Source organism: Atractosteus spatula, chromosome 19 (genome assembly GCF_055471065.1).
Source record: "Atractosteus spatula isolate fAtrSpa1 chromosome 19, fAtrSpa1.hap1, whole genome shotgun sequence".
NCBI classification, from domain to species: Eukaryota; Metazoa; Chordata; class Actinopteri; order Semionotiformes; family Lepisosteidae; genus Atractosteus; species Atractosteus spatula.
The window spans coordinates 9,568,375-9,594,078 of NC_142724.1; the positions used below are offsets into that span (position 1 = coordinate 9,568,375).

The window sequence follows — 25,704 nt, forward strand, 5'->3', positions numbered from 1 at the left end:
AGAACGGATTCTTCAGCAACTTGAAGCCCAAGAAGTGCCCGCAGTTCAGGAGTAACACTATATCAGCCTATTTATCTCGGCTCCTTCAAGAGGGCAGTACAGACTCGATAGCTCTACTGAGATTACGAATGTGACCAGTCTGTAATTGGTCACGGTCCTGTTGTAAAATTAATGTTGGTAAAAAAAAATCTTATCTTAGCAACAAACCCATTATTCGAACAAGCCCCGCTTCACACCTCTGTCTGCGTAACGTCTGGAACAAGACAAGAATCTGTCTCTGCTTACCCGAATCCCTAAATACCACAAATGTAATTTACACGCACTATCTCCGGCTTTTACGTTTTCTTCGCGACTAAGAACAGAGAACGAGCAGTTACAATTAATAAGCCTCTATTGTATGTATAACCACTGCAGTGTATAGATTCTGAACCTAAAATAAGAAACTGCATACGAAAATATTCGTTTAACATAAATAAAATCACCGTCTCTTTTCTCTTTAAACTATGGAAAAGATGTAGGCGCAATTCCGATACAATCTAAGTTACATCATACAAAATGCAACGCGCTTAGCTTTCTCGTTGTGTATGTGATCTAAAACATGCCATTGTGTGAAAGCGGCTTCAATGGGCAACAACACGAGTTCAGCGGGTGAACGTTCCGTTCTGCCACCTCTTACATTTCAATTAAGGTGGGAGAGACCGGAGGTGGTGACTTAGTGCCAGGACTCAAAACGGACCGCCTCCGCTTTCGGCTGCCGGCCCCTGTGTTAAGCGCGTAGTGAACCAGAAGCGGGGCTACCGCCCGGTGTAACGGGCTCTGAGGCAAAGGAGAGCTCCTTGTTCGCGAAGACAGGACAGGAGTGGGTTGGTGAGGAGAGAAGGGGGGCTGAGTCAATAGCCGTCTCAGACCTCTGCAGCATTTGCTGTGGCAGAAGGATGAGATAAATTATTAAAATCTACTCAAAGGGATCAATCTCCGGAGTCTGACAGGGAGAGAAGTCGAGAGACGGACAGGGAAGGAGGGGGGGAGTTGCATGTGGGAGAGAACCCACAGCGAGAGTAACCCTGTCTCTTCACACTCACGCCGTCAGTTCACTCAAAAGCGAGATAAAAAAAAGAGACAAAATTAACCTCCCGGGCGGTGACAACGCTGGAAATTGCAGCACTGCACAAAAATACGAGGACGTCACGAGGATTTAGGATTTCAGCTGGGAGTTACTCATACCAGTAACCTTGACATGCAAATATCGCTCTTAAAAATTGACTTTTAAAGAACAATAACAGCCTATTAGGCTATAACAAAGAGGCGCGTTAATTGATTTAGCGAATTTACATTGTTTTTACATGTTGTATTTAATCCTTCTGTTGTTTTCAACTTAGAATGTAAGGGGAAAATGGGAAAAGCCTGGTGTCGGGCGGTGGAGGGACAAAAGCGTGTGTAATTCCTAAATCTGCAGCACTGGCTAGAATAACGCGTGGCAGGCGTTGGAATACTCCAGGAAGGACAGCGAAGTGCGTAAATTTTCACCGAGGGAAAGAGACACTTAAAACTGCTGCAGCGCAGAGAGTGCGCAAAAATAGGAAAGATCCAGGGTTTCCCGTGAAAACAGAATGGAGCAAAGTCTTGCGGTCCGTTTTCAGTCTTTGGAGACAAGTTCCCTGCAACTCACTTCTGTCACTCACCTGCGAATGGTCGAAGGGTTTTCTTTTTAAACTCGCTTATCGGTAGTTCCGCTTAATTGTTTTTTTTTTAATCTTTAAGTATGTTCGGTTTTGTTACATTTTCCGAGATGGAGCTGTGCACCGCGAGTAGGATTTAAAATAACAGTAATAAGAAAGGATATGGGACAGACGACGCCGGAGACTTCATCATTAAGTGCAGTCCTTGCATTAGGTAAGAGCAAGTTTACTGCGCTTAAAGAACAGAACACTGTTTTGCGTTTCAAAATTATATATACTACATTAGGAATCTTTATTTGGAGGGGAAATTAGAGAAATGTTTTGTCGTTCTTAGATCTTTCGGAGAGAACATTCGAGTACTATGAATATTTTTTTTATTAATGGCAGAATATTAATTATTTATGATATCCTTTAAAAGTGGCTCCTGGAGAGGGAGTATGAGGGGCGGGTGCCAGCGTCGAGGCAGAAATATAGGCTGTCTATGCAGCACTGTCTTTAAAGGAATTCGTGCGTGTTCGTGTAATTCGCCATTTGATGGAAAAAAAATCAATTCAAGGCCCATATCAAACATAGGTCTTTCGATGACTCTTTCGGCATTAAATAATTCACGGTTTACTGGGGTGTATATCGTGATGAAACGAATTCCATTAATTGTTTAAGCCTCGTTCTCAAGCGCTTTTTTGTTTCAGAAAGAGAGTCCGCGATCGAAAAATCCTCTATTGCCTTTAGCAGTCTAAGGTGTGTGCTTTTCATATAATCAACCTTTCGTATCTGCATAAATTTGCTGGCCTTTGCTCTAAATATTTCAATTACCGGCCCGTGGTGTGAAAAATTAAATTACAGAGACGGCCTGTTCGAATTGTTGGGAAAGGGAAGCATTATTTATTTTATTCAATATTAAAAATCTCAAGCGAAAATTCTATCTTGAATATTTATTCATCATTACAATAGATTATTTTAATCAAGCGATCATTTTCATTTCATGTCCTTTAAAAGCAGTGTTATCGCAATCACAAATTATGTACACTATCACAAATTCAGCCAATGTTCCCTGTTAACACTTTCCGTAAGTAGTGTTTTAACACTGTCCTAACACTGGTCCTAACTAGTTTAAACTTGGGTCATATTCAACCTTTCGGTGATGTACATTAAAATTTCTTTGTTCAAATTGGAAAAAAAAATAATGTAGCGCAAAAAGAACGCTTACATAGCATTACAGATTGGAATTAAAATTGTATGAGTTATTTTGTGTCAAATCTTTGTATTTAACTACGCCTGAAGAGCATTTTTTTCACGTTAATTGCCACATATTCTTAAACAACTCTTACCCATGGTTTTTAAGGCTGATTACTGTTTGCAATCGCTGTAGGTCCGAGAAGCCCGCGCGTGGTGTTAGCGCACGGGTCTAACTTGGGATCTGCCTGATCAAATCACTTTCTTCTCAAAGGCACGAAGAAATGTTCGACTCTGAAGTCCCGTTTTTGGACTAGATTGGAAGAATTAAAACAATGGTTCAAAACGGATCGAATTCGTGTAGTGAAATAAAACAATAAAATCACTGCAGGTTTGGGGTTCAAGTGAGAACCAGACCAGAAACATACTATATCAAAAGTATGATGGTATTGAGGAGAAAGCTCCTTGTGGTAATAGTGATTTTGTAATATTGATTAATTGGTAATTCCGCATGAATCAGGCAACCCTGTGCTCTTAATTTTAGAACTTAATTGTTTTCCTCCCTTAGACAACATATTTATTGGTTAACAAACGAAAGCATGCCCTGATTAGAAAGAGCTTTAGAATTTCCATTTATACAGGATTGAAAATCGGGGCGTGCGTTCGACTTCTGTAATCAATTTCCATCTGATTGATCATCTGTTAATCAACGTTTTTTGAAGAGAGGATGTTCCTTAAAATCGACACAGCGTGCTAAAACAAGAATGACCTCTTAACCTAAACCAATTAGCATTTCACATCTTCTTTATCCGCCTTAAATAATTCTAGGGTTTTATAGCACTCGCCATACTTACGGTGCAATGAAAATTGTTTCCGTTTTAAAATGCTCAGGTGCTCAGATGCCTTACGTTATAAGTTATGTGAAAAGAAAGGGACCTTCTGGAGCATTCTGTTTTTTCACTTTGTGGAAAAAAACCGTGTTGATGTGAATCGGGAACCTTCGCAGAATTTTGAAGCGGCCTATTTTTTTTATAATCTCTTGGTAACTTAATTTACACGCTAAACTTCTAGCGGTTTGTGAAAATCGCATTACATGCTTCTTCCGTTTGCGCCAGTCTGTATTATTTATTGAGCAGAGCGCACTGCTCTAAAGGGTGTGATTCGCAGCCAGCGGAAATGGTCGAAGCGTGTTCGTCGTCGGTGTAAATCAGGCTGACTCCATGAATCCGTGAGGCGTGCCTGAAGCGAAAGAAGGGATTGGAGGAGTTGCGTTTTCTTTGGCATCCTAGGTGCTGTTTGCCATCTGTCGCGGTTTTTTATTTATGGTTCACAATCCACCAATGGGTCAATTAGGCCCGTTTGCAAAGCAGCCCTCGTTGGCTGTTCTGGTGCCCTTATGTCAGAGTGGTTGTAAGCGCTGTGCTTTAATAAGCCCTAACCAAGCAGTGCGTGTTCTGTCTGGCGCCCAGCCTGCCGCTCGGTTCCTGTTATTTAAAAGCCTCGTTAATAAGTGTGAGAGCGAAGGACAGACTCGCACGGCTCAGATTTGGATGATTTGTCGGGAGTTGCTACACAGGGCACGGAAGCAAGATTTTCTGCGTTTGATCGCTATTACTTGTTCTTCCTGCTATCTTCATTCCCACAGGAATTGTCTATGTCAAATTAGTGGCAATATTAGCTTCTCCACAGCTGCTCCTGTTTAATTCCGCACAACCAGGACCGCTCCGTGTGGTTTTCAGCACAGGCAATGTTTTAACTCTTAACTCTTGGTTTCACGTTGTTTCCTCTCGGCTATGTCAATCCTAACTGTTTTACCAATAATAAACGGAGAGTATTTTCCTCTCTGTCGTTGCAGTTTTTCGCTGAGGGTGAATCGAACGTGGTGTGCCATCAGTCGGATGAGCTGTTTTAATTGTGTAATAAGATTCTTTACGTCAGGAGTGATCGCAGACACTTTAGCTGAACACATTAAATAAGATAACGAATGTTGTTTGCATTATAAATCTTATTAATCTAGGGAAGACTACAGTTCCGAATTAAATATTAATGCAGGTTGCGTGCATTGCCTTTAATCGCCTTTGTCGGGAATTAAATTGACACCAAAATGCTTCCCCCATGTTATTCTAGCAATAATAACAATGCTTATTGCAAGTGTAATTGAAAAGACCACGATTTTGCTATCGATATATTATAAATGAATTAATAAGCATTTAAATGCATTGTGTCTCGGTACATACTGTAGATCTATTTAATTCAACAGGAGATAAACGAAGACATAATCTTCTTCCTAAAGATCTAAAAAAATCATAATTATACATCTTTTATCAAGTACATATGAGACTGTTCTGTGATTAATTCACAACACTTTTTCCTTCCACGTCGTATATTTAATCGGGCTGTGTACTACATTGTCGTTTAAATGGGACTCTCCACTTGTCGATTAAAATGTCATTACGTTTTTTTTCCGAAACATGAACTATTCGTTATGTTGCAATGTGAAACGGTATTAACCGCTTATACAAAACGGCCTGTATCAATACATTTGAAGCGCAGGAATACGAAAGGCAATATTTTTCTTGTCGTGTTCGTACTTAAACTATCCTCATATATTCCGTGTTATTTGTTCCGAAGGCTATAAATGCCCATATAAAGCATCAAATTAACAGTGACTTCACTATTTTCTTCAGTGAAACAAATCGAATTACATCCTACGTTTCGTTTGTATTCCTCTTAGACCGGTAAAATAGAATGTGTATTTAAAAGCTTTGAGTGCTCAGCTTCAGCACAACGGACAAGTCTGTTTTAACGAAATCACTAGATATCTTCAGGCGCATATTACTGATTACTGTATAAATTGCTGTTTGCTCGATGATAGAGCTCAAGATTCTTTGTAAACAGGTTTCGGTTAAATTACGTTTCGTCAAAAATACTAAATGAATGCAATGTAAATAACACCAATGCGACTTGTGATTTTACATATAGACACATAAAATGTGATTATTGGAAGGAAATCGTGTAGTTGTACGCGCAACATCATGTAATCAAAATGCGTCATTGTTGGATTTTTTTAAATGAAAATGTCCATAAGCATTGTGAAAACGATTAAGAGGAGCCTGGACGAAAAGAGAGTCTATACTTCAACGAGTCACTCCGTGTTGTGCCAAGTACATTTAAAAAACATAAAATCCAACTAAGGGCAGAAAAGACACGCACCGCCTTTGGAATAAACTTGCACGGCGGGAGGTTCCGAGCGCAGTCCCCGGAGAGCGGCCGGGTCACGGTAGCTCTGGTACCAGCTGGTGTAGAACAGGCGTGATTAAACCCCAGGGTGTACTCTTTGACAGCTGGGCCACCAATCATTCAGTAAGTTATTCATCCCCGACAACCAAGAGATAGACCTGTCTGACACGTTACTGATGTTGGCTATTATTCGGATAAACATTCAGCTAGATGATAATAATAAAGATAAGAGCGCTTAAATCGATGATTCAGAAAGTCCTGATATTTTTTTTTCTGAATTGTTGCAAGTCAAAGACAGACTACTCTAACTACAATTGCTGTGTCAGTAGGTCAGCCCTTAAAGGGATTTCATCCTTGTTAAACGGGTAGTTCAGTGGCCCAGTGCTTAGTATTGCTGCTTCACAGTACTGGAGCTCGGGGTTCAGTTTCTGGGTGCTACAGTATCTGCGTGGAGTTTGGGTGTTCTCCCTCTGTTTGTGTGGGTTTCTTCCGGGTGCTCCGATTTCCTCCCTCAAGCCAAAGACATACTGTACTGATAGATTCATTGGCTTCTGGGAAAAGTGACCCTGGTGTGCGCGTGTCTGCGTGTGCGCTGTGAGGTACTGGTGTCCTGTCCAGGGTGTACCCTGCTATAGGCCTGTTGCTTGCTGGGATAGGCTCTGGCTCCCCTGCGTCCCTGTATTGGATGTGGAAAATTAGAAAATGGATGGATGGGTTATTGTTGAATTACCTGTTATTGTAACATGTGCTGTATATACATATGGTCTTCACTTTCACAATACAGTACATGTTTTTGCTTGTCACTGGTATTTCTACTGCATGTGTTCAGTAATGTACCTTTGCTGGTGGTCAGTAATGAGAACCAAAGACTGTGGGATTGGAGGCCTTTATTTGCATAGAACCTGTGGTTTCATGGGAAACTGATAAAGCTGGTCAGGCTATGAATCATTGCTGTTTAAAGATAATGTAGGGGATTCATACAGACAGTTCTTCTCAAATTACTGTTTGATAAAGTTGCTTTGGGTTTCAAAAGAGCTCTATAAAATGTAACATGAGATGTAATGAACTGGTTTCTCTGAGCTTGGACAATCCCACAGTTCTTTAGGTTCCATATACTGTACATGTACTGCTGTTACACCAAAAGCGTCACTTCTATTGGAAGGGCTGTAAATACTTTCTTCAAAACATTAGTTCCTCACCACTGCCAGGAGAAAACTGTTGTTAAATTGTGCGATTTAATCCACTGGAATGGCACCTCAGCAGCTCATTGAAAGAAGGTTTCAGCTGTTAGGACAGAAGATTGTAAATTTGCACTTCTTGTGATGATCACAATTTAGGAACCTCGCGATTTTTGTGTGTTGCATGTATTGCTATGAATGTGGAGACAAACTTTGAGAAAATATCTCAAAAGTCATATGGACTTGATAAAAGTAAATTTAAGGGTTAGTAACTTGTGACCATTTTCACACCTGTAAATGGTGTGAGGACTCCACAATTTATCAAAAGTTATTTTATATAAGCTCAATGGCTTCTTAATTTTGTAAGAAGGTGGATGTAGACACAGTTATTTATCCATTGGTACAAATGTGTGTGATTTTCTTCCAGTCTTTCACAGTCTGTTTGAAAATGTGAAACACAAAGCATGTATGTTTCAATCACCATTGAAAGTCCACAAATTATTGTTCATTTGAGTTAATGAAACAATACAAAAAGAATTTATAAAAATAATACAAAAGTATGGAAAGATAAGGCAACTGGGCGTGACTGAGAAAAAGTACCACTGAGCAATAATGTCTTGAGTAAAGCACAGTCGATATAATGAATTACTGTTAGGTCCTACATTAGTGCAAAATATGGAAACTGTAGATCACAGTTTTCTGCTATCGCAGTGGTAGAACATAATTTGAATTTTTCTGTTGCGGGGTTGCACATTGACGCAGTGGTTAGCACTAGTGCTGGGGCCCTGGGTTCAGTTTGGTGCCTCACTCCATTCTGAGCCCACGACTCAAGAGATATCAAGCAGGAATGCTAACACTCATGTCACCTTGACTGTTCATATCCATCCATTTCCCAATACAGGGTCGCAGGGGAGCCAGAGCCTATCCCAGCAAGCACTGGGCGCACAGCAGGATACACCCTGGATGGGATGCTAGTCATAGAACTAGTCAAGAACATAAATGCCTTACAGTTAGCACCCCAGAAACTGAAGCTAGAGCCCCAGCAGTGTGAGGCAGCAATGCTAACCACTGCGCCACCATTTTAAAATATGACACGGCGAAACTACTCAGAAAGCCAGAGTAAAGGTACAGGAAATGATAATCGGAGAGCGGCGGGCGGCATCTCGGCGTGAATTTCAGGAATTCTGTGGTGCATTCCTCGGGGTGAGGACTAGAGCAGATGCTGACCTTTTCATCAGCAGTTCCTCCTCTCTGTGTGGTGAAACGTCAGGGGGCTTCGCAACCCCTTTAGCAGTACCATGATGAAGTGTGCGGGGATTAGCAGTGTGCCGCGGCAGGGCAGTCATTTTTGCTGCCTGATGTGTTATGCTAATTTGGGCTACAGAAAAACTAGATGGTGGGCTTACTCAGTTGGTTCTGTTAATAAAGATGTGTGTGTTTAGTGACTGCTCAGTATTTATACTACAAGGCATTTAGAAATCATTGTTCCAATGGAAAAATGGCAAAAATTTGGAAAGTCGCAGAAGAGTTACACTCTGAATAGTAAATATATTGGGATATAACTGAAGCGATAATGACAGGGGGCTATAAACTGTCTATACTATACATAGACCTAAACTGTCTATTGGCTATAGTTATACATTCCCATTGCTATTACAGCCCAAGACTGACCAATTTAAAAGCTGCAGTGTGAAATCTGATTGGAAAAAGTATTGTTGTTGGTTTCTGGAGCTACCCAAGCTCAACCCAAACTGGTTCAGTTTCACTTTTTGTGTTTGCTGAATGATGATTCACAATTTGGTACGTCATTTCTTTTGTCAGTAACAGTGTGTGTAAGAGCAGCCCTAAAGTAATTTTAAGATCACAGTGTACCTGCTTCTGACTCATCTTTGCTATTCATGGTACTATGCATTTGCAAGGTGATTCTTAAAAGCCTTTTCTGCTTTGTCCTGTTAAAAACAATTGTCCTAGCCGATATCTGAAAATCCCAGTAGAAACAGTGTAGAAACAGTATAGTTGTGGATATGTTTGATGCAAGGAATACTTTTCTCCTGAACCTACAGTAGTATTGGAAAGGTTAATGTATTGTGTTCGGAGGGCAAAATAAGGTACCAAACTTTGCAAAGCTAGCACAGTACATGTTTTGAACTGTCCTATGACAGCAATTCAGAAGGACTGAATAGGGCTCAGCTATCCACAGTAGGTAAGTGACGATTTAGTATCTGGCAGTTTAGAGTCAACATTACCCTCATAATAAGAGGTAAAGGTTTATTTCATGCTAAAAGGAAAAGAAAAGAGAGACAACATTTCGGCAGGTTGAGCCTTTTTCAGGTGTCAAGGACCCATTGCTGAAGTATTGTCTCATTTATTCCATGCTGAAAGGAAAATAAATCTTTACCTGTTCCATTGCAGCCTGTGCGTGCTGGCACAGCTACCTACTTGAATGTCTTCTACTACGTAGTGGTCACTGTGATTGTGCTGGAATTTAACCTTGTTTTCTGTGTGTACTGTCCACTCCACATGGCACTGACTGACACATCACTGGAGCTGAGTTCAACAATAAACAGCATTTTCCATTTCAAATAGAACTGCTCACATTCATAGACACTTGATGTTCTCAGTACAATTGTTAGATTACAGTGGGGAGAATGTAAATGCCGCTTAAGCCAAACTGTTAAATACACCCCACTTTTCTACAGAATATGTGCCTTCTTGAGAGATACAAAAATGGGACACCAGCTTCTTTGCAGTAATAATTTATCTGTATTGTCTGTCACTTGTGTGTGTCTTGAGAAAATTAAACTGATAAATTCTGGAAAGGAAAGTGGTCTGTTATTTTTAGAAGAGGTTTTCACATAAGTCTGTGGGAGCCTGGAACAAGCTACTCAGGTATGCTACCAGGGCTTAGAAAGAAATGGTTGGAAAGAATTAGTAATCAAGATCAGGTGATTGGACTCATTTGACCTTAAAACAATTAACTTCTAAAACCCAAACTCCTCCTTCCTCCTTAAGGAGACTGTAGGTAAAAAATGTTGTAAACAGCTGTGAGTAAGTGCTGAGCACCACTCTGAAATCACCCTGCACCTGAAAGACATCTGATCTGATTGTCCAGCAACACCTGATCACTGGCTCCTTGTAGATCAAACATCACATCTTATATCTCATTTCCTTATTTATTTATACAGTGCATCTCATTTTGCTGGTACTACTGCTGGAAATTTTCTTGACATGCCTCTTAGAACGTGTCTTAAGAACGGAGAAGTTGACATCCACTCGTTCTGTCCTCTCTCTGCTGCTGGGATGGAATAGGGATGCACTCTCTGAAGGGAAGGATTGCCAGGCAATAACTCACATTCGCTGCACTTTGCAGGAAATGTTCCAAGAGGTTTCCTGAGAGAGAAGCTCATTTGCATATAACAAATGACAAAACTGAGACTAAAGTAATGAGGTGATGAATTATCAGGGGAAGGCAGCGAAAATACCTGCAAGGAATGGGATTAAGAGAATAGGGCCAATGTCCTAAAAACTCTTAAATCATTTCACTCTGTTCTGGATTTGAAGATGGAGAGATTGTGTCCAGAAGGCTTATTGTTTGAGCTCCAGCTCCTGCCTCCTGTTCCTCTGCGTTCCCAAAAGCAAGTGGCATTTTCCTTCAAAGGAGTTGAGAGGCTGAGGGTCTGTCATGAGAAATTGTGGATAGGAAGTGTTACAGGAAGTGAATATTAATTGAATACAGCAGCATTGCTTTGAAAGTGCCTTATTCGAGTCTGTAAATCATTTTTAGAGTATGGAGTACTTTTCTCCCCCTCAAATAAGCACAGGATTATCATGTTTTCTATTTAAATTCCCTGCCTTGTGTTTCTGATTTTGTATAGCATTTGCACATTAAAATGATTTTTTTTTCCTGTGATGTCTCCTTAGAGCCAGATTAATTAATTAAATAAAGTATATTGAAATGCATCTGCTCAAGAGTGGAACTGCCCCAGACTGCTGGTGGGCTGGCATTTTCAACTCCTCCTGAGACCTTGCAGGGCCTCGTGGACCCGATTTATGTAAATGATTTGCCTACAAAGGAAACCAGACCAACTGGGTTTGAATACCGTTTCTGTAAAGAGCTGGAGTGATTTTTCCTCCTTCCTGCCTGGTTGTTCCTGGTGTCTGTCTGCTTTTTCTGTTTTTAATTTCTGCTGCAGCATTCACGGTAATGTTACTGTGGAAACCAAGGAGAAGCTGGGATTCACACTTCAGAGGAAGATCTTTCTCTTCCTGAAAGAAATAAAAATGAAATTAACTCTGTAATTGGGGTGCCATTTTTTAAAATCATCCAAAAGCCATTTTGGTTAAAAACAAAAACCCTTTTTTAGTAAAAGGAAGATGGCATTGAAATAAAGTTTGTAGTACAATAAATTGCAGGAATTAAGACTAGCTCTATAGAAAGATGAATATCGTCTTAAAGCACTGATAACACTTTACATGAAGGATGATAAAAACCACCATCATACCTCTTTCAACACCACTCAGCATGATAAAACAACATACGTAAAATATATACAGTAGCACAACAAAAAATTAACATCGGGAGTTCTGCTCTTAGTTTTTGGATGTTTTGCTTGTTGGGAACCATTATGAATAATTGTGCTCCTCTATTATTTACACAGTGCATGTGTGGGGTTATGTGTTTCATGTTGTGTTTCTGAAAGAGCTGAGGTGATTTTTATTGCTTTTGTAAAATTGGTCCTGGTGTGCGTGCGTGTGTGTGTCTGTGTTTGCCATGTGATGGACTGGCATCCCATCCAGGGTGTATCCTGCCTTGCGCCCAATGCTTCCCAGGAAAGACTTTGGGCCACCATGGCGCAGAATTGGATAAGGTTTATTGAAAGCAATGTGATGATATTGAATTATGATCTTAAGTTCCATGTGTTAACGTGCTTTTGTGAAACACTCTTACACATAAAGAGCACATAAGGTGAAAACCAAGAGGAAACTACTAACGTATGTTGTTTAACTGACCATATAACCTCTAGGATGTGTTCTTCTCCTTATGAGGAAACAATGTATTTAAATAATTTTAATTTAAGCAAATGCATATCCCAGCCATTTTCAATAAGCAGGCTTGGCACAAAGATAACACCAAGTACAATGAAGAGCATACTGTAACAAGGCAGAATGGAATTGTTCACCTTCATTTATCACACAGGCCCTGACTCAGAAGTTCATTCAGAAAACTGATATTGTATAAAATGGACCTGAAACTGATGCTGTGGGGATCTGTTCTCTATTGAAACACGTTGTTTTTTACTCTGAATGAGATGGTAAACTCAGGAGGCTCACTGGTTTTCTAGATTGCAGCAGACTGTCATATTGGCGACTGGGCTAACAGACATACCTTAAGCCCTGTGTAATTCTCTAAACTGCTGATTGTGCTGGCTGTAGTTTCCCTCCCCTGGGCTCCATGGAGCGACTCTCTGCTCAGGCTGCTGAAAGCTGTGGGACTGGGAATGGCGTGTGGACACAGTGCTCCGATGGGCCTTTGCATTATTTACAGCCGTTTCACTCCAGCCAGCCACAGGCTCTCTTCTCATTTAAACAGCCATAAAAGGGGTGTGCTGCTTGCAAAAAATAAAACTTACTTTGAAGTATCTCGTTGCTATTTGTTAAGAAAGCAGAAAGGGATGGATGAATGATCTGGGATTTCATTAAATCTGTGTCTGCAACAGGGTGGGAGCTGACCTACATTTTGACAAGAAGCTTGTGAACCATCTATCAGAATGTAGAGTCTCTCTGTCAGACATCTTTTATTTCCGTGCAAATCCATCCACTTAGCAATGCTTCATAAAAACGTCATAAAGTTGACAACTGCTCGTCCATTTCAAGGTCCATGATCCAGACTTTTCGTGAGAGAGGTGATGATATTCGCTTTGAGGGCAAGGCTGGTATCTCATTCTAGACTCCCACTGCCCTCTGTGTAAAGAAATGCCTTCCATTCTCTTAATCTCCTTCCCCTTACTTACCCTTCATGTTGTTTCTGAAAGTGTCCCCAAGATGAACAGTGTCAAGTCCTTTAAGGATTCTGAATACTTGAATTAGGTCTCCTCACTGATAACCCAATTCAAGATTAAAAAAGATTTTGTCCTCTTAGCTTGTCAGATCAGTTCTTTTGAGTCTGGGTGTGTACCTTGACACTTGTCTGAACTGATTCCATAGCAGCAAAACAATAATCAGTATTCTAAATGAGGATATACTTGTGCAAAGTACCTACAGCATATCTCAGCGGTCCTGGAGGATTTTTAGGAGAAGTACAACCAGTTGTGCAATCTTTGTGGCTCCTGAAGGAAAGCAAGGGACAGTGAGAGGGGTTCTGGTCCCTACAGGAGTATCCTGTTCCATGCCCTTACCCAGGAACTGTAGACCTGTGGTCTAAAGAACTGTGATCCATGCCATGTTTGTTAATTATCTTTGACATCCAATAATACGTTTTATTTCTTCAGTTAGTCATTGTAACTTATGTAAAAGCTGTTTAGCAATATTACTTCTACTCTGTGTTTGCATTCAAATCCATTCGTTTGCATTTATACTTTTTGTCCATCAAGGTTTAACAACATATCTTTACTCTCTATGTGTGTGTTCTTAGAGCATCTGTGCAGCTCCCTGTCTACAGTATGAGTTGGAGAGTGAGGGTATGTGTGCGCATGCCTGGGAGTGTGTGCATTTTGGTGTGTGAGTGGGTGTGTGAGAGGTTGGGTGTGCGTGTGTGTGAGTCTGTGTGGGTATGTGAGTGGTTGGGTGTGTGTGAGTGGGTGTGTGAGAGTGTGTGGGTGTGAGTGTGAGTGTGTGAGAGGTTGGGTGTGCGTGTGTGTGAGTCTGTGTGGGTATGTGAGTGGTTGGGTGTGTAAGAGTGTGTGGGTGGGAGAGTGTGAGTGGTTGAGTGTGTGTAGATGTGCCCCAAGCTAATGAGCCTGTCCTCTCCCAGCAGTGTTCCTGGCAGTGGCCGGGGTGTCAGCAGAGGTGAAGTGTGGCAACATTTACAAGGGTTTCTCTGACTGCGTGCTCAAACTGGGAGACAACATGGCTACTTACCAAGAGGACGAGAACAGCGAGCGGGGAGTGCAGGCCGTCTGCAGGTGAGGAAAGAGGCGTGGGTGAGCCGCAAAGTTTTACATTACGAAGCCGATGCCTTTTTGTGGGAAATTACCCACAGTCAATGTCTTTCATTGAAATCTGGGGGCCGTCCAGATATTACATAACCAGCTCGGCAAGCATGGTTTTGGACTTGATGGTCAAGTGTAGGAAGAGAGTATACACACAGTGGCTGGCTGCAACTGTTTATACAACTAGCACAATTGTCCCGCTGTTGGTGGAGTCACTAGTCAATCTGATTGAATTCCCCGGATGAAAAGAAATTGTGACAGCCCCCGACTTTGAGGTCAGGAAACAAGTGCGCATCACCCATGTGTGTGACAAAGGTAAAACAGGAAGATGATCAACCAGCAAATGTATCATGTCTTCATTAATAATTATTTTAGTCAGCTGATCATCCAGTGAAAAACCTCTAACCCACACATCCTTAGTGCAGAAAGAATGCAGTTCAGTCCTGACAGTATTAAAAACAGATGGCTTTCCCCCCCCCCCCCAGGGGTGTACCGCAAAGACGGCCAGCTCACGTTCACGAATCGGGGTTGACAGGATTGGACGGTGTACTGGGGGATTCAGCAGAGATGGGGGCGGGGGTGGGTTGGGCCACTGGGTCTGCCCCAGGCAGTGTAGTGAATGACAGAGTGAGTATTTAGGAGGTAATTAAGGTTTGTGCAGGGGAATACTAAAGATGGTATTAGAGTGAGAAGCTGCACTGAGAGAGAAAATCCTGCATTATAATAGGAAGGAAGAGAGCTGGGAGGTGGAGAGTAGGATAATTGATGCGTTTGATGCTGTGCTAATGAAATCTGCACGGCTTTTGTGTGTTATATACTGTATGAACAATCTATACATATTTCATCCAAGGGTAGTTCTCCCCTTGAATCTAATAAGGGGGCCTGGAGGAAGCTGGGGGACCCTAGAAGAGGCTGGTGCAGAAGTGGGGGTGCTGGTCACTGAATTCTTCACAAAAATGGATTCTGGGGTGGCTCCTTCATCATTACTTCCATTAACCACACACAGTCTGCCCAACACTATGCATCTGTAGTGGAGCACAGTCGCACACATTGGAAGCCAGGTGATTATGGGAATTGTAGTTTGGGAGGTAACTGGGAGTTGGATCTGGAAAGAAAGTTGAGAGACCATTAAAAGAAATCGTAGCCAAAAAGATGGACAAGGGAATAGTCTGATTTCGACAGCTGTAGGTTATTAATAAGTTTTATTAATGTATTTCTCATGACCACTATTTTTAAGTCATGATTTGTATACATTTTTTGGTAGAAAAATGTATTAAAGAAATCAACCTCATTAAGAACCCCCAATTTATTAGGTTATTATTAATTACACAACATTCAAAACAAAACTGCACACCAATAATTAATTCTGAAAGAGCATTGATGGTAAACTGCTTGGAATGTAAATTAACCTTTGAACATTTAATCCCTTAGGGCTGGTTATACTGCTACAGCTTTGGCTGTAATCTCATTTGATTTGTAAATTCAGTTCTAAATTCTTAAACGTTTAAAAAATGCAAATCTCATTGCAGAAAAAAGGTACTGACAAACCCAAAGAGACATTTTTTTTTGGTAAGTGGCAAAGGTGAAAAGGGTCAGGAAAGCAGCTGTATCATTTTGTCATAATTACTCTCTACATATACTATATGTGGAAATGTTCTGCAAGAAGTAGATCACATCTTGAAACTTTGCCTTCTGCTTTCAAGGAACTTGTCTGTGATGTCACCTGGGGCCAGAAATCAGGCTCAACTCAGCCAGTCACAGTCCAGAGCACCTTCTCTTTCCCCAGCAGAGCTCAGCTCCTGCCTTTTATATGGGAATCTCCGCCCACTGTCTCCGCCCACAAGTCTCTTAAAGGCACATCGCTCCTTTACATAACTATACCTAGAAAGCAACACAAAAAATAACCCTTTTTGACATAGATGCCCACGCAGCTATTCTTGTAATTTGTGAGTTAAATAATATGATAATTTGTTTGTGCAAATATTGTAATTTATTGATGTTAAACACCAGTTTATTCATGGATAGAAAAAGCAGTCCCCAAGACTCTGTATGAGTGGTTTTGCCTCTGAATGCAGGTGAGTGGAATTAGCTGCAGTAAACAAACAACCTAAAATATTCAAAAGTCCCTTTTTTCTTTGTTTCCTCCATGTTTTGTTTTCCTGGCTGGCCTGCTGTTGCAATGTACAATACGAATCAACTCACAGGTAAGTGCACAATTTCTTTATTTTTACTGGCTTGTAGCAAACACTGTGGGGCATGAGATAGTACCTTATCACAGTGTTCGTTTTAGGAGTGAAATCAAATCAACTCTCAATCAAAGGACTGAAACTCGGCATGTATTTGAAAACATTTTGAAAAGTATGATCAGTGAGCCCCTGTGGACGTGTACCCAATAAATATCAATTAACAGGCCTACTGTTGTTCTAGAAAATAAAATACTCAGAGTGAAATGCTAACAATGTGCAATGAGGAATAACAGCAGTGTTAAACAGCTTTGATTGTCCACGAATAGAAAAAGGACTCAGGGCCAACAACTTAAGTTAATTGCTGATTTTGTGCTACGCTCTAAATAGATGACTGTGGGGTGCTATTCTCTTCTCAGCCACTGGGAGGCATTCCACTTGTGTGCCACCACAGCCTTGTCGGAGTGTCAGGAGGAGGTGGGGCGTATCTGGGAGACGCTGAAGGAAGACTCCAAGAAGATACGCTTCCAGGGGAGCCTCTTTGACCTGTGCAGTCCCAGCAGAGCCCCAGAGCTGGGCCCGCTCTCATGCACTCTGCCTCTGCTGCTGCTCCTGCTGCTTCTGGGAGCGCTGGCTTGGCTCCCACTATAGGCCCCACACAGCCACAGCGACTCCCCAGGCCATATCTCAGACCCATTGAGTGTCATTTCTGGCCGGGATGGGGGGGGAGAATGTAGATCTGGGGAATGGATTCCAACTTGAAAACGGTTAGTTATGTGGTATGTTGTTTTACTGCAGTTTGTGTTTTTTCTTGATCCTTCCATTAAGAGCAGCTACACAACCTCACAGTCAGCTCCATTCCTCACAGAAGTCAGCCATGTTCTCTGCTGTTCTATATTGTCCCCTTTTATGAGTGAAGGGACCTGTACAGAGAAACCAAATATCCAGATTTTCCAGGGGAAGTGTGCGTGTTGTATGTTTAAAAGGAAATACAGTACATGGCTGTACTTCCTCATATCAAATAGCCTTGGTGAATGAAAATCTGAAGAGTTCAATGTTCCAAAAGTCATATCCCATCGATATAAGCACCCTAGCACTTTAAAAAGACCCAGCTCTTGCGTACAGAGATCTAAACTGGTAACCAATTAACATGAAGAGATCAGCTGTGATTCCATAGATCCTCATAGATCCAAGATGTTTCTGACCAGGACTTTCCATGTACCTGTGGGGAAAGTAAAAGTGTTAGAAGTAAGCAGTTCAGTCTTCTCTGACCCTAGATTTAATTCACCTTGGGATTGTGAAAGCTCATGATATTCAGTAGTATCTGAACGTATATGATAGTAACTCCCCCTTTCCTGTCTCCCCCCTATGCTGGAGGTGAGACCCCCTTAAAGGGGCCTGTAATGTGTTCCTTTCTGTCCTCCTGTATTCTACAGATGTTCTGAATGTGCACACAGAGCCTTCTCATGACCAGTTATGACTACAAATGCAGCCAATGGCACCATACTAATGTTCTCAAACAGTAACATTTTGTGGGTGCACGATCATTTTGCCTGAACTCATGGGAGATGGTTCCCAAACAGAATCAGTTCACAATGGCTGGGAGGTAAAGGCGATGGAAGACAGAAGCCAAACCAAGAGTCCTTTTCTAAACAATGGGCACTGAAAGACATGGGGTTGCAGGCTTTGCAGTTAATACTGTTTTTCATGCGAATTAAATCTCTACAGATGACCTCTATATATGTATTTCCCCCTCTCCTGTTGACCATTCAGAGGAGAGGGGAAGGGAGCAGACCCCAGAAGTCATATTCAGAAGGAGTACTACCTCAGCCGGAGCTGCTGCATGAGGCTGTGAACACTGCAGACACACGTGACAGGTCTCATCATGAGTAAGATGAGACTAGTACAGTGATATCACCTCCTCAAGCTCCCCAATGGTGTTGAAGTCTCTTACGTTGACTCTTACTTTTTGATTTGGCAGACCCCTGCTCTGCTACAGTGTTATTTGCAATTTAGGGTGTGGTAAGATGCTTACAAGGTACAGGGTTCAAATCCTGGTCAGACATGATCACCGCCTGCTATATACACTACACTGGCACTCATGGTCAAGGTATTGGTTAACCCATCCTCTTACAATAAGTATGTTTGTAATCAGAACAGTTACAGCTGTAATCCTTGGGTCTCTAATTCTAGTCCTGGAGAACCTGATCATTCTTCACTGATTTATTAAAAGCAGTGCTCACATTATTCTTGAGGAACTGCCACAACAGCTGACTCAACGGAGAAGAGAACTTGACTCGAAAGAAAACCAGAAGACCCTGTTCTCTTGAATAGTTGCTTTTTGCCCCATTTTACTATTTAAGGAACAGAAAATATTTACCTGCTGTTTCTTGATGTTTGACTACAGCCTGTGCCACCTTCCTTCCCCTGCACAGTGTGATCCCCAGTCTTTCAATCTCTTCTGTAGGAAATGGACGAAAATAGCTGTGGAAGTTCATTCACTTTTCCTACTAGATTTAGTCACATGGTTTTAGTTTAACAAATAGGAATAGACAGGGTCAATGATCACATGTATGGTTAGCACAGGCCTCAGAACACTAGAGTAATACAGTACAAGTCTGGATTCAAAATATTAGGATGGAGGGAGAAGGCTGTGATCTACAGGCTGACCAATTGGTGCAAAGTGAAAAAATGCAAAGTGATTCTGTAGAACTGGGATTCCTCAGTCTTAGTCTTCTGAGCACCCCATGTCTTCTGGTTTTTATTTCAGTGAAGCTTATTTTGGAAGTGTTTCATACATCCCAATTCCCGCCAGTGGCTGAACATCTTTAATCAGCAGCCTGTTCAAGAGTTGGTTAGACACTTAATACAGAATCAATAATTAACTAATCCAGCAATTGCGGAACAGATTGAACAGTATTCTGCTACTAGTTCTTGTTCTCTGGTTTCCTGGCATAAATATAATGCATAAAAATCTAAAGAAAAAAAAAATCCAACACAAAACAACAACTGAACTGTTACATTAAAGTTGTTAAATTAAAATGCTTGAAATTAGTTCTAGAAATAAGTAGTTGGTTTCAATACAGGAATGCAATGAAGTGGACTGGAAGATCTGCCCTGTAGATATTGATGCCTTAAATCTGGGCTACATTTTAAGGTGACGCTGAGAGAGATTTGCCAAGGAACTGGACACAGCTGCTCATAGCAGTGGGTTGGCCTGATATCAATGTAAGCTGCAACAGTTTATAGTCCTGCATCTGATGTTTAACCCTGCTGTTGGACTGTAGTGTGAACAAACTTGCACGATGATCAGTCTAATCCCCTCTGTACTGATACGAGAGTGGCAGCAGTGACCCCAGTTGGAGATTTACATAAAAAAACAATTGGCAATACTCGTTCTTTAAAAAAAATTAAAAAGGTGCTCAAGTGAAAACCATAAGACAAGGTTCTGGAGAACTAGAAAGGAGAATCCCTGAGACAGACTAAAAGGGCCGATCCAGCTGTGCTACCAGATGTTGTTTGGCGTTTTGGTGTTAGATGTGTAAGGGTTTTGTCAAAAGTAGGTGGTTATTGTATCAAAGTAAATATTCAGTAGATGCGTGTCCAATTCAAACTTGATTTTCACCTTTATTTTATATTCCTGTGTATATTGATAAAGGTTTAACTAGCAGTATGGTGCTCTGTTTTATATCTACCCACACATTTGTTCTTACTGCCCATTTCAGCTGATATCAGAAGCCAAAACTTACCTCAGGCACACGTTCATAAAGGGCTTTATTAATCAGCACATTTGGCGTCTCTGCCAGTTCCATATCAAGCTATACAGTGAAATGGAACACTGATACAAACTTTCCCCTTTTTATATTGCTCTAAAAGAACAGCCAGAATGAGGTTTGCGGTTCCACATTTCCTTTATTTGTTTAATTTCTAAAAGATGTCAGATTCATGTAGGGATTCCATGTAGTGTATCTCTTACATATACAGTATAGTAAATTCAATCTGATACTCATGCAAGTTAGCCTCTAAAAGATCTTCTAGATGAGAAAAGTTTCCCACATTTTCCATACTAGTGAAGTTGCAGGTATGGAGAAGTCCATTTGAAATTTGATGACGAATCTCGCAATAATAATAACATTTCAAGTCATGGCTATTAGTGATCGAGGTAACATCTGGACTGTCAGTCCTGGAGACATTGCTATGTGTCAGTAGACTTGTTATGTGCAGTGTTTCTGTTGCAAATTCTAATCACCAGTTTGAAACTGTACAGTATCAGCTTCAGGCAACTGTACCCACAGTCATTGTAAAAAAAACCTCACATTTGTAAACACTGAATCCAATACGTGAACAGCTCCAAAGCCAGGAGTGTGAGCACTTGCTAGCTGCACACTAGAGTGCTTGTCTATATGTGGCAGCTCCCAGCTGTGCATTCCATTGGCATTACAGTTCTCATAATGCCAAGTACCCTCGTCTTCCCAAGTGTGGAATGCCAAGAAGTGAGATTTTCTTTTTTCCCCAGATATTATGGTTATTATTTTGTAGAACTATGTGTTTTGTTTCTTTTAATGTGGACGTATGCATGGTTTTGTCTTGAAAAGTGTTAGATACATAGAGTCCTTTCTGGTGCCTTGTCCTTTTTCTGTTGTGTGGGTGAGCTGAGGAACACGGGGCTGGAGTAGAGACCCACAGTACCCTCCATGGGTAAAGCTGGCAGTGGCCTATGCAGACCTTCAGAAGGAAACAGGGTGTCCTCATGTTCTAGGGAGATGCTCAGAGTGTGCAAGTTGATCTGTAGGAATGACCTACAGGACTTGACCTGAAAATAAACGAACAGACTGGCCATCACATAGCCTCAACCATAAACACCCATACATTAAAATAAAGCCCGTTTTTTCTACAGAGAACACTAAAAGGGGAACCATATGTTACAGGTTACTATTCAGAGAAACCAGCAATTGACTGTCATTAGCACTGACTTCCCCTTGATATTTTACAGTATCTGTTGAGCATCTTTAAAAATGTGGGTTAAACCCAAAGAACACCTTTCCCAAACTGCAAGTGAATTTCTTTAATTCTGGATGCTGATTGATAGACAGTAGATTTTGCTGCTATTCTTCATCATTGAATGGGATGGCCTTTGACCAAAATGGTCATGGTTCAAGCCTCAGATCTGCCATCAGTTCAGTGTTCATTGTGCTACCGCTTCACAAGTGTCTTACCCTCCTTGTTCCTTGTCCTTCAGATAAGTCATAATACCAAGGACTGGTCGTGAGGAATAATACGTAAGGAAGTCTGCTGCTGTAGCAGCTCAGTTCAGCCCCTGGTCCCTGTAATCAGCTCCTGATAAAGTTGACCACTAAGAAAATGTTCTGCTGTGTGTTCTCTGCCAAGTCTTCAAAGATTTTTATGTCCCCTGACAGCTGCTAAAAAAATCAAAGAAAAATGCAGTGTATGCAGAAAAGAAATAATGAAAAAAATATATTTTCGTGTTATATTTCTACATTTAAGAATATCTTAATAAACATTTCCATTTAATTATATTTTATATTTTAAACCTATATATACAGTATGCATACAAAATCCCATACAACACAATCTGTTAAAGAAAATCCCTGTGAATTTTCAGGGCCAATAAGAAGTATCACTTCTAAAGTAATACTTAAGAGTGAGCCAAGGCTGGCTCTCTGAGATTAGAATAGGTGTGCTGGACAATACTCTGAGATCAGATGATAACCTGGGGATGGTTAAAATTATGTCCAACCAGTTTCTCATGCTGTATTTTGGCCACTGAAATTAGAAACAATGGGTGAAAACTCCTGCAGCAGAAAAAGCTACATCAGAAAAAGGATGCTGCACCACTTTCTAGCGAAGCTACAAGTTCTGATTACTATTGAAATTACTTACACAACAGCAGCGTTTCCTGAAGAATTGCTGAGGAATGTAAAATAAAAATTAAATGTAATCTTTAAAGAAGACATCTATTTATTAAATATTTCTATGACAAAGCTTGATGGCATCCTGTTTGCAAGTATCTGTGTCTTCTTTCTAAGTATCCAGAACACTATCAATCTGAATATCCCATGAGATTTTAAGCGCATTCACACATTCACATTGGACTGTAAATCACATGAAGGGACCCAATAAATCGTTCGTCCCTAGGGGGAGTTGAGGAGAAGAAGGGCTTTTTAATGTCATAAAGTGGAAGGAATTACAGGGCATCTTTCATAGCTTTTTACTTGCATGCAGAAGGCACTCAACCCTTTTTAATCTCACAAGAACATAAGAAAGGTTAGAGTCAGTGTACTGTTAAACAGTAGCCAACCTACCCTATACTGTGCAAGATACAAATTAGCTTGATGCAATTTGCCACCTTCTTCCTTTAGTTATTAACAGTGGTCCCATCATTATTAAAAGCCGAGAGTCTGCCCTACAGATCTTATGTATACGTTTACCTGCTTAAATGCAACATTGTGGATCAACGTCTTCTTATAATCCCAATGAACACCATGCTGTTTATAATTGCAACCCCATCAATGATCTGCCAGTGCCCTCAGCCTCAGCCATGCTTAGATGAGGTGAAATATGCCTTGTTTGTCTTCTGATTGCAGGCTAACCCCTTCACCACAAAGTACAGTTCATGGTTCCTGACATTAATGATTCAGTCAGTGTGTGGATCTCTGTTTCAATTTTCTCTGTCATCTTTTCAACTCAGGATTGATTGCACCAGATATACTTTTTTACACCAGCTGCAGACTGATCTTTTAACATAAGTAAGACTTGTACAGGATCCAGCAATGTACACTGCACAATCACCCCTTGAACTGGTCTAACTGAATAGTGATCAGGAAAATAAAACTATTCATTCCTTGCTTGAAAGCGTTTTGAAGTGACTGCACCACAATCATCCATAAAAAAACTTGTAAAAATATTAAACATTCATTTGAAACAATAATTTGATCATTAGGTTATTTTGTTTGGCACATACAAAAACCAAGAGGACCTCTAGGAACTGTGTTGGATAGTCCCTTTAGAACATTCAGGTGGGAGGAAGAATGTGCTGTCATACAAGGTCTCATGAGATAAGAGCCAGCTATTAATGTAAATTCCAGACTCCCTATGATATGTTACATTGGAAGAAGCCTCCAGCAACTCAAAATTCTCACTACATGAATAAAACTGATTAAATCCAGTCCAGAATTCAGACAACAGTGCATTCTGGGTAGTTCTGTTTTACAGGAGAGCTCCACACTGACTGAGGACTAAGAGAGGGATTTGTAAAGGGATTTTCCTCAATTTTGGATCATACTTTCACAAAGAAATTGCAAACTCTTACAGATACAGTATACTGTTAAAAACAGGCATGGAAAGTGAATTCAATTCACATTTTCTTTTTTTGCAAGTAATTAGCTCATTCAAATTTTACAGACATGGAGCAAATGGAGCTGAAAGGTTAGAATGTTGCCCTGTAATTTGTGAATGGAGTTATGGAGGTATGGCTAATTTGTCCCTCTTTGTTTATGACACTTCATATGCTTTTTTTCCCATATGTCCCGAGAGTGATCCCCCCTGGCAGCTCGCACTGTTCCAGATGTGTGAGATCTTGAAGGGGTGTGATGTACAATGGCAGGAAAACATCTGGCTGGAAGCCTGACAGTGAAGAAAACGCGGAAGGAGAAACAGGGAATGAGTGCCGAAATAAAATGGAAATACTGTGTTAAAAGACTCAAGCCATCCATCCATCTTCTAACCACTTTTTTCCAATTTGGGGTCACAGGGGAGCCGGAGCCTATCCCAGCAAGCAACTGGGGCAAGGCAGGGAAAATTCCATCCTTCTTGCCAAAAATCTGCACCATCAACAACGTATTAGCCCAGTCTGCGTAAGAATATATATTCACAGGTACATGAATTAAGTAGGGACCATGACAAGTTTGTTTATTACAAGTTATTGAACACATGTTCAATAACTGAAGTCAAATACAATATATATACTGTATATAATAGGATAGGAAAGTGGTCTTCTAAATGCAGTCAGGGTTGGGCCATGCTATATAGACTGGCACACTGACAAGGAAAGAATTGTACTGTAGCTAAAAACCAATTTGCACACACTTAGGGTCTGCTTGGGGCATTTAAAACAAGGAAACTGGGCAAGAAAAGGTATTTAAATTACAAGACAAAGTTCTCTTCACTGATCAATGTATTCCTCTCCCTGTGCTGTTGTGCAGCTCCGATTGGACAATAATGCAATGTCTATGTGATTGCTCGAAAATAACACAGAATGATCTGTTATTAAAATATAGAACTACTCTTATTCTGCATCCTAGGTTTTATTATTCTTGAACCAAAACTCAGGACTATGGTAGTAGATATTTGTGGTAAAAATTATAACTTCCCACCTGGAACACAAAGAGTCAGGACAAGGAGTTTTACTATCTTGTGATTCAATCTTGTACCTCATTTAGGGCAGGTATCTCCAACCCAGGTCCTACGGAGCCACAGTTCACCGCATTTACAGCAGGTCACCACTAAATCAACGATTTCTAAAGACCTGCAACTGTTTAACGGGGCTTAATTGGTCAATTACCTCAAAAGTGTTCTCAGTCTCTAAGAAGCAGGTGAGAGCTGGGGGCATCACCTGTAAAACTGGACCCGAGGCTGCAGAACGATGTCTCTTAGGGTTATAGTTCTAAATTATTGAGAACAAGCACGTTATCGAACAGTATAATTTCTGCTGAAACACCATGAGAAGCGACGGATATTATGTGAACCTAGCAGCCATTATTTAGTCTTCAAGTCCTCTCTCCTTCGAATTATTTATTGAAAACGCTCCGGATTGTCTCACTTTCGCCTTCCTCCGCCCGGCTGTCCGTGCGCAGCCGCTCCTTGTCTGCGGTAATTATCCACCGCAGCCGCTGCGCGCATCTCTGCTTGCTGTAGCGAACGCGGCGAGTCTCTCCGCTCACTGAGGCGGAAAACAAGACGTCTATCTCACCGCCGGGGAACATAACCAAAACCAACAACTTAATGAGCCCCCGCCAGCCGCTTAACAAAGCGAGACTGTCGACGAGATGCGGACGATTGCCTCTCTCAGCACCAGGTGATTCGT

At 41.1% G+C, this 25,704-nt stretch overlaps 1 protein-coding gene across 1 annotated transcript; it reads left to right on the forward strand.

Moving 5' to 3' along the window:
* Positions 1-796: 796 nt before the first annotated feature.
* On the forward strand, positions 797-19,566 carry LOC148818052 (neuritin-like). Its single transcript, XM_088937296.1, has 3 exons — positions 797-1,893; positions 14,241-14,391; positions 17,021-19,566. Exons 1-3 carry the CDS (start codon positions 1,842-1,844, stop codon positions 17,250-17,252), a joined length of 435 nt encoding a protein of 144 aa, XP_088793422.1. The 5' UTR covers positions 797-1,841; the 3' UTR covers positions 17,253-19,566.
* Positions 19,567-25,704: the final 6,138 nt, after the last annotated feature.

Coding starts and splice junctions, on each gene's coding strand:
- LOC148818052 (XM_088937296.1), top strand. CDS start 1,842: ATGGGACAGACGACGCCGGAGACTTCATCATTAAGTGCAGTCCTTGCA. Junction 1,894..14,240: donor AAGTGCAGTCCTTGCATTAG/GTAAGAGCAAGT, acceptor GTCCTCTCCCAG/CAGTGTTCCTGGCAGTGGCC. Junction 14,392..17,020: donor GGAGTGCAGGCCGTCTGCAG/GTGAGGAAAGAG, acceptor TTCTCTTCTCAG/CCACTGGGAGGCATTCCACT.